Below are 8,952 nucleotides of genomic sequence, written 5' to 3' on the forward strand. Positions count from 1 at the left end.
GTCCATTTCCGGCGGACGGCGGCGCGCGGAGGGGGCGGGGCTCCGGCGCGGGGGCGGGGCTCCGGCGGCGCGGGCTCTGGCCCAGCAAGTGGACGCCGGCGCTGCGCCCAGGATCCGTCGCAGGGGGAGATGGAGGCTGGTGGCGTGGCCGACTCGCTCCTCTCTGGAGCTTGCGTGCTCTTCACCCTCGCCATGTACTCCGCCGGCCTGTGAGAGCGCGGCCGGGCTAGGCTGGGGCAGGACCTGGAAGTCAGGGAGGGAGAGAGCGGGAACAGAGACGTGGCCGCAGCTCCAGGCTGCATCCGAAACCTGGGTCAAAGTGGATTCGGGTCGAGGGATCCGGGGCACAAGGGCGAGGCTGGGCACTTCAGGGACAGGCCAGGGAGCTGAGGGCGGGGCCGGGACCTGCAGTTGTCCGGGGACGACCACAGGCATCAGGGATCTCGACTCCCCAGCAGCCCGGTTCTCCCTTCCCATCTCTCACCTCTGCTTTCGGGGCCCGTTACAGCTCGGACCTCAGGCAAATGCGGATGACCCGGAGCGTGGACAGTGTCCAGTTCCTGCCCTTTCTCACCACGGACATCAAGTGAGAGGGGCGACGTTTGCGGCGGGAAAGGTTGAGGGAGGTGGGGAGGTGGGAGGAGGAACGCTGAAGAGGCCCCTTGGGTCCCCTTCCCATCCTCATCCCCGTGGTGAAGGACCCTCCTGTCCACCCTGCAGCAACCTGAGCTGGATGAGTTACGGGGCCTTGAAGGGTGACGGGACCCTAATCTTCGTCAACGCCACGGGTGCTGTGCTTCAGACCCTGTATATCTTGGTGTATCTGCGCTACTGCCCTCGGAAGGTAGAGGCCCTCCCTTGGACCCACGTCTGCTGCTCACCCTGCCCTGCTGGCAGAGTAAACACTGCTTCCTAGAAGATTCTGATAGGCTGGCCATTGCCACCTTTTCCTGGAAGGCCCCTCCAGCCTTGCAGTCCTCCTTCCTCAGTGAAACCAGCCTCTGAGACCCACACACTGGGCACCCCCCCATTCCTGGCAAGCTGGTAGTTCTGCCTAGCCTGATGGTGCCCTGCTGCCCAACAAGCTGAGGGGAATGGGCTTTTGTCTCTGATAGTTCCTTCAGAGTCAGCGCCAGTGCCGGAGAAATGAGTTGATTAGCTGTGCTTCCCCAATCCTACCAGCATTTAAGTTCCTACCGTGTGTATCAAGTTCACACCAAAAACAAAAGCAAAACCCTTCTCTCCTAGAAACCTCTAGTGTTGTGGGTGGATGGGACATGTGTTTGTCACTGGTGGGAAAGAGGCTGCAGCAACTGCTATACTGAGGCTTAGCCCAAGGGCAGCTCCCCCACTGGAGCAGGAGAGTCCAAGAGGGCTCCTGAAACATCTAGAAGTACGGCTACTCTCTCCCCTGCAGCGTCCGGTGCTCCTTCAGACTGCAACCCTGCTGGGGGTCTTTCTCCTGGGTTTTGGCTACTTTTGGCTCCTGGTGCCCAACCTGGAGGCCCGGCTTCAACAGCTGGGCCTCTTCTGCAGTGTCTTCACCATCAGCATGTACCTCTCACCACTGGCTGACTTGGTGAGTGGGGGGGTTGTCCAGGGAAGTGGGGGAGGTAAGACGGGTCAGGGTCCCATAGCCAGAGACTGTATGTAGCTTACACTCCAAAGGAAGATCCTGGAAGACAGGGCAGTAGAGGTAGGTGAGTGGGAGGCAAGAGGACAAGGCTGGGTAACGAAGATCAGAGAGGATGTTTGACCTTTTTTCTGAGGAAATTCTTAGACAAGTGGGAGCTCTAGGATGTGTCTGGGATAGGGGTCTTTCATCCTTTTTCTGTAGGCCAAGATCATTCAGACGAGATCAACCCAGCGTCTCTCCTTCCCACTCACCATTGCCACCCTCCTCACCTCTGCCTCCTGGACCCTGTATGGGTTTCGGCTAGGCGATCCCTACATCATGGTAAGCCCAACGGAGAGGGATGGCTGACAGGTGTGTAAGGTGGAAAATGAGCTCCTCTCCTCATAGCAGCCCTTGTGATTTCAGGTGCCCAACCTACCAGGGATCCTCACCAGCTTCATTCGCCTCTGGCTTTTCTGGAAGTACTCCCAGGAGCAAGACAGGAACTATCCACTCTTGCAAACCTGAGGCAGTTCACCTGACCACTGGGCACCTAATGCCAACCTGCTACCAAAGAGAGCTCCTTGCAGCTGTTTCTGCTGACCAGCTCCATGAGCACAGTGGGTTGTCGAAAAGAAAAAGATAACTCTGAGAATCGAGGGACCAAAGAAAGTGTTTTGCTTGGAAGATTGACTGGGACTTGGGAGATGAATCACTTATTTTTTATAGATTATATTTTTTAATTGTGGAGGTTGTGGTGAAATCCTTAGAATGTGCCTTAAAATAAATTGTTCCTTACCCCTGCCCATAAAAGCTTAGTCTCTATCTGGTGATTCTCAACCTGCCTGCTTGGTGAAGGGCAGAAGTGCACTGCCTGATCCACAGTTGTTCGCGGGCTGGGGTTGGCTCAGAGGAGGTATGTGAAGGAACCACGACGTCGGAAAGACCTAGGAAGGCCTTCAAAGAACAGAGCCTGGGTGTTACGGAGAACAGAAGGTAAGACTTCACGAAGTCCTTCCTGAGACAGTTAAAAGGACCAAGAAAGTGAAATGACATTTCCATCTCGAGAGACCTTGAGAAGGGGTCTTTGCCTCCTTTGGAGCAAAAAGCAGGAGGGACACAAGTAAGGGTGCAAAGGTAAAAGCTGAGATGACCTCAGGAAGGTGGCTCGCCCCCACCCCCAGCCCCCGCTTCCCCGCCAGCTGGTACACAGAATCCCCAGTTCCCGCTCTCCATAAACTAAACAAAGTTAGAAAATAAGCTTCTCTTTAATGGGCGGCGGGAGGAAAGGCTGTCCGGTGGGAATGGGGTTGGGTGTCAGAAGCGCAGCCCCCTGCGGGCCAAGTCGGCTCGGGCCTCCTGGATCTGGCTCTGCAGCTCGCGGGCGGCGTCCTCACAGTCGTGGAAAGTGGCCACGCGATAGCCCACAGTGCCCAGGGCATAGCAGCCGGCGGACACCAGCAAGTAGGCCGGCAGCGGCCACAGCACCTCCCGGCACGACGAGGGCAGCTCCAGGCCCAGGACTCCCGTGGTCAGAGCCGCCCAGGTGGAGCCCAGGAGCGCCAGGCCCCAAAGCCACTGCGCTAACTTCGTCATGGGCACTGCGGGGAGAGAAAGCAGAGCTCGCGGCCCCTTCCGCCCCGCTACCCCCCTCCCCGGAGACCAGTTCTCTGTCCCCCTCACCCACCCTCCGCATCACCTACCCCCAGGGCCGCTCCGCCGCCGCTCTCGCCCAGCTCGCGCCCCGCTTTCGGCCCTCAGCCTGCACTCACCCCCGCCGCCGTCTCCCCTGCCCGGCGCAGCTCCGACGTCAGCGTCCCGAAGGTCTCTCGGCTCGCGCGGCTTTCTGGGAGTTGTAGTCCTCGCGGCGGCGGCGGCGGCGGCGCGCTCTGCCTCGCGCGGCCTTCTGGGAGTTGTAGTCCCCGCGGTGGCTCCCGGGGGAGTGGCAGCCGCCGCCTGCGTCCAGGCTGTGTTCGCAGAGCCTCCGACGGCGGCCCGAGTGCCCGGGGGCTCCGGTGCAGCGCTGTCCGTGAGGACCCCGCTCCACGCTGGCTGGCGTCCTGCTGAGGACACCCTCAAACTTTGCGAGAAGATGGGAATGTAATCTGGGTCCCCCTAGACTTTATCCACGTATTCTTTCCTTCACTGCAACGTTGCCTGGTCACCGTCATAGCCTTCGGAGAAATGCGGCGGTGCAGACACTCGGCCCCAAGCGGACGCCTTGACCGCTGACCGTGACGCCTCGATAGCTGTCAGAACAGAGGATGTCACCCTTTAATAAAGACCCGCAGCGGAGCAACAGTGCCGCTTGGAGCCCGAGGAAGAGGGGCTCTGGGAGGGGTCTGCAAGGAAAGAAAAGTGAGTTTAAGGTATTAAGAGGAGTTTTAGGCATGAATTCATGGTAGGTACGTGGAAAACCCAAGTAAGGGAAAAGTCGGGCAGTTACCAACATCGGGGAAAAGACTCACAAACAAGGGCGCGGACAAGAGCCTGCCTGGCAAGGGCCTCCCCGGACGTCACTGCCGCTGACCAGCACGCAGCTGCGAGAGAGCACCCCCAGGGGAACCGGGGCCACCCCGTGCAGGGGAGACAGGGCCCTCACAGGAGGTGCGGAGGGTGTGTTTGACAGGTTCGCGCTAAGCGGGAGTGTAAGTGAAGGCATCAGCGAGCCCGGGCTGAGAAGTGGACTGGGGTCCCCTTGGTAACTACAGAATTAAGATAATTAATTTTAGAGAATTATGCAATAGATAACTACGTAATTAAGATAAACATAGAGTGCTGCGTCCAGACGCCTCCACTTGAAGCTTTGCAGGAGGTTGGAAATGGAGGCTGCTTCTCTGTGTCAAAGTAACCTGCCTGGCTCAGACCTCCAGGCCAGAGTGGGATGTTCAGTTCTCACCGATTGATTTCAAATCGCAAAGTGAGTGCCTGCGTGATTCTAGAGAAGGAAGTTTCTCAGTCTCATGTCCTTGATGTTAATTAACAAAGCAGTTTTGACAGATTCACATAGTCTTAGTAAGGACATTACATAACTCAGCTGTGAAGACTATTTTCACAGCCCTAATAATGTAAGCACTGATACTGAGTTAAGTAAATATTGGGATGTATTTGAATTGAGTGGGTGGGGGAGGGGAGGCTATGAGGCGCGTCATGGATAAAGAGAACCATAGCCTCATCTTCCATGGCAAGTGGTCAGCTATATCTAAAATGGAAGAAATGAGGGGCGCCTGGGTGGCTCAGTCGTTAAGCGTCTGCCTTCGGCTCAGGTCATGATCCCAGGGTCCTGGGATCGAGCCCCGCATCGGGATCCCTGCTCCACGGGGAGCCTGCTTCTCCCTCTCCCACTCCCCCTGCTTGTGTTCCCTCTCTCGCTCTCTCTCTCTGTCAAATAAATAAATACAATCTTAAATAAAAAAAATAATAAAATGGAAGAAATGAAATAATCATATGAGCACATTACTAAGAAATATGAGGTGTACCAAGGAAGCAGCCAAGAATCCCAGGAGGGGCTTACAGAGCCGCACGTGCGGAGTTAGGAGAACTGGAACAGGGGACTGGTATTTTTCATTAAGTGCCTTTGTAGAACTAGTTGGCTTTTTAAACTATGTAAATTCCTTTGTTAAAGTAAAAAGACAAAATAAAAACATTTTTAAAAATTTGCTATATGAGGGGCGCCTGGGTGGCTCACTTGGTTGAGCGTCCAACTCTTGATCCCAGCTCAGGTCTTGATCTCAGGGTCATAAGTTCAAGCCCCCCATGTGGAGCCCACTTAAAAAAAATTGGGGAGGCGCCTGGGTGGCTCAGTCAGTTAAGCATCTGCCTTCGGCTCAGGTCATGATCCCAGGGTCCTGCGATCTGGCTCCCTGCTCAGCAGGGAGCCTGCTTCTTCTTCTCCCTCTGTCTGCAGCCCCCCTTACTTGTGCTCTCTGTCAAATAAATAAGTAAAGTCTTAAAAAATTTTTTTCTTTTGCTATATGAACTTCGAAGCCCCACTCTACTCGCTTCCCCATTCCATCTAAAACCCTACTGGTTGCTCGCCTGACTTCCAGACTTCTAGCACAGTTCAGCGGATGGATGTCAGCTTTGTAGATCCAGAAATTCTATTTGGTCATCCACAGTAGACCTGGCCCTGAAAGATTACCACTCCCCAGAACAGTTTTTGGGGAAAGATAATGAGAAGGGGCTTGCCCTACAACACATAAAGATAGATAATAAATTATAGCATTATAATAATAATCAGCAGCCAAAGAATAAACATTCATTGAAGGGCTATGATGTGTCGTGCCCTATGGCACATTGTCGTGTTTAATTTTCACAGAATGCAGCAGTAGGTACTTTTCTATCGCCGTATATAAATGAGGCAGCTAGAACAGACAGATGGTGAATGGTAAGTAACTTGCCCAAGATCCTGCAGATAGTGAGTAGCAGAGCTATGCCATCCTTCTCGAGGCTTGGTGCTCAGTGATTTCACCCTCCTGGTTCCTGGTCCAGGAAGGGGCAGAGAGGGATCATCATGGCAACTGACATTCACTGATTGACTGACTGCCTTGCGCCAGGCACTTTGCTGAGCACTTTATGTGCCTGATCTCATTCAGTCTTCACAGCCACCATTTGAAGTGGGTACTATTCTCTCCACTTGACAAATGAGAACACTGAGGCAAAGCCCACATAATGTGACCTCTGAGCTTGCCAGCTCTGCCCCCCCAGTACAGCACTTCTCTCCCTAGATCAGTGGAACAGAATAAAAAGTGAAGAAATAGATTTAAAAAATATACCAATTTAGCATATAATAGAGATGGCAACTCAAGCAAGTAAGGGAAGATGGATGATTTAAAAACCATTTGCAACTAGCTTACCATTTGAAAAAGTAAATTGTTATTACACCTTATTCCAAAATAAATTCCCAGTGCATTAAAAAAAAGCAAACAAACCATAATGTGAAAAGTGAGACCATAAATATACCATAAGAAAATGTGGGTTCATATTTCTCTGTGTTCCACTCAGGCTTCGTGTCCTCCAAGGTTGCAGGGTCGGCCACCATCCTCCTCCTCTGAGCGCCCAGACGGTCTTGATAGACAGCACTAAGCATGATCTGCAGCGTTTTTCTTTCCCTGCGTGCCCTGCCCAGGGACATTGTGGCTCCAGGACCAAGCACAGTGAGAGAAATCCAGCAGGGCTTCTCTAAATGTAAAAACAAGGGACAGAGGGAAGGACAGGTTCATGTCTGACGGTCTCTAGCGAGACGGACCCAGCTCTCCTGGTTCCATGAACTAGAACTACTCCCACCGGCTGGACACAACGTCCTTGGCCTTGGATAGTGCTCAGCAAACCCAGCAGATTCTTACAGTCCAGCTCCTTTCTCTTCAGTCTTTTTGCAGACCATCCCTCTTTTGCTGCCACAGGACACACTACATGTGATTATAGCAGGGTATGAGAGGCAGTATGGCTCGGGAGATAAACGTTCGGGGGCTTAGGGGCGCCTGGGTGGCTAAGTTGGTTAAGCGTCCGACGCGTGACCTCAGCTCAGGTCCTGATCTCAGGGTCATGAGTTCAAGCCTCAAGTTGGACTCCACGCTGGGCATGGAGCCTATTTAAAAAAAAACTAAAAAGTGTGGGGTTTTAGAGCCTGGCTGTCCGGAGGTTGGGTCCTTGCTCTTTCTTTTCCTTACTGTATGAACTTGGGCAAGTAACATAATGTTTCTGGGCCTCAGTTTCCCCACCTAAATAGTGGAGCCAATAGCTGGTCCTCCCTCCTGGGGTTGCCCTGGAGATGAGAAGAGCTAATGTAGGTAGTATGCTTACAACAGTGTGCGGCATGTGGGAAGCATGCATTGGGAGTTAGTCCCTCTTATTGTTATGCTGTCATTCGTCACCTTTTAGGGCTGAGGACGCCCCAAAGCACCTCCCCAGCCTTCCCACCATCTTCTGAAGTAAGTTACTTCTGGGGATGGCTCAGCTCATGTTTGTGGGGATTTTCGGCTTTTGCAAGCTTTGGTGTCAGAGAAAGACAAACTCCAAATCTGGAAGCCCTTATTCAACAGTGCACCGAGGATGAGGATGGGGGGATATGCAAAATGAGACACCACACAGAGGAGGGTTGACTTCCAGGGGGAAGGCCTCACAGAGGCCCCGAAGCCCCAGCTGATACTGGAAAGATGAGTGAGAGTTGTTCAGGTGGGGGGCCGCATGCATGGCCCAGGGAACCCTGAACAAACCCCAGATGCGGGGAGTAATCCTCTGTGGCTGTCTCTTGGACAAAGACGGCTTCGTGGGGGAGTGGCAGGAGATGAGGCTGGAAAAGCAGACCAGGGCCAAGCTACTAGGAGCCCCTTGAAAGTATTTGTGTTGTGGGGCAGGCTGTTGGTCCCTGAGGTCGGTGTCTTCACCCCTAGAAGAGCGGGTGACCCCCATGTGTGCCTGAGTGTCTGGTGTAAGGCAGTCAAGTGTTCTGGGTGCCTACAGGTGCCAAGGGGATTACTGGGTCCTTGGGGGAGCCCCACTTAGTCAGGTTGCATGGCCTCCATCCCTGTCCCGAGGGCCCCCACAGAAGCAACAGGAGAGACACACATGTAATTAACCAAAACACACCCCACATTATAGCCAGGCTTGAGGGGGACAGAGATCAGAGATGGCGCTGCTGCTCGGACGGAGGAGGGGCTGGGGGCGTCAGGGTTTCCCGGAGACGGTGAGCCGAGGAGAAGATGCTAGCCTGAGGGAGGAGGTCCCCAGGCACAGGCTGGGCTGCAGAGAGAAATCCTTGGCTGATTCTGGGCACTCGGCAGTTTGGAATTGATGCAGGGTGGAAGGTGAGTTTCAGCAAAGAGTTCAAAATGGGACCATGGCGTGTTGCTCAAAGAATTTGGAGCATATTTAACAAATGTGTGTCGAGCCGTGTTCTAGTGGACAAACCAAACTCCCCGCTTTCAATGAAGCATTCCATGAAAACGGATAAATTTCCTGCTTCAGTGAAGTAAGTGGTGGGAGACAGACAAGAAACAGATCAGTATTTAATGTATCAAGTAACGAGCGGCCCTGGGAGGGTAAGGGGCAGAGGGGTGACGGAGGCCTCCCTGGGAGAGGCGTCTGCACGGACACCTGGATGAAGGCGAGAACCGTGTCCAGGCCCCGCCGAGCGGCGGCAGCCAAGCTGGGAGGAGCGCGAGCCCACGAGGTGGGGGTAGGTGGGGCCCGAGGCCGGGCGGTGACCGCACTGGCCCAGCAGCATGGCCAGCACCGGTGGGTCTGAAGTTCAACTGCAGCCCTGCCTTCACTTATCAAATTGGTGGGTTGTTTTTTTTTTTAACTTTTAAATAATCTCTACACCCAACATGGGGCTT

General features: G+C 54.0%; 2 protein-coding genes across 3 annotated transcripts; one reads left to right on the forward strand and one right to left on the reverse strand.

Annotated features, from left to right (window-relative positions):
- Nucleotides 1-61: 61 nt before the first annotated feature.
- On the forward strand, nt 62-2,721 carry LOC116629163 (sugar transporter SWEET1-like). Its single transcript, XM_032399461.1, has 6 exons — nt 62-209; nt 509-586; nt 721-844; nt 1,418-1,579; nt 1,838-1,957; nt 2,042-2,721. Exons 1-6 carry the CDS (start codon nt 130-132, stop codon nt 2,141-2,143), a joined length of 666 nt encoding a protein of 221 aa, XP_032255352.1. The 5' UTR covers nt 62-129; the 3' UTR covers nt 2,144-2,721.
- Nucleotides 2,722-2,846: 125 nt separating this feature from the next.
- On the reverse strand, nt 2,847-3,471 carry LOC116629165 (dolichol-phosphate mannosyltransferase subunit 3). 2 transcript variants are annotated; one of them, XM_032399462.1, is made up of 2 exons: nt 3,388-3,471; nt 2,847-3,216 (listed from the first exon to the last, which is right to left on the reverse strand). In XM_032399462.1, the coding sequence occupies exon 2, from the start codon at nt 3,209-3,211 to the stop codon at nt 2,933-2,935; it is 279 nt and encodes a 92-aa protein (XP_032255353.1). In that variant the 5' UTR covers nt 3,212-3,216; nt 3,388-3,471; the 3' UTR covers nt 2,847-2,932. The 2 variants fall into 2 exon arrangements, with proteins under 2 accessions (XP_032255353.1, XP_032255354.1); XM_032399463.1 differs by having other exon boundaries at nt 2,874-3,216; nt 3,319-3,426.
- Between the last annotated feature and the right edge of the window lie 5,481 nt (nt 3,472-8,952).

The sequence above is a fragment of the Phoca vitulina genome, unplaced genomic scaffold (assembly GCF_004348235.1).
Source record: "Phoca vitulina isolate PV1807 unplaced genomic scaffold, GSC_HSeal_1.0 scaffold326, whole genome shotgun sequence".
Taxonomy (NCBI): Eukaryota; Metazoa; Chordata; class Mammalia; order Carnivora; family Phocidae; genus Phoca; species Phoca vitulina.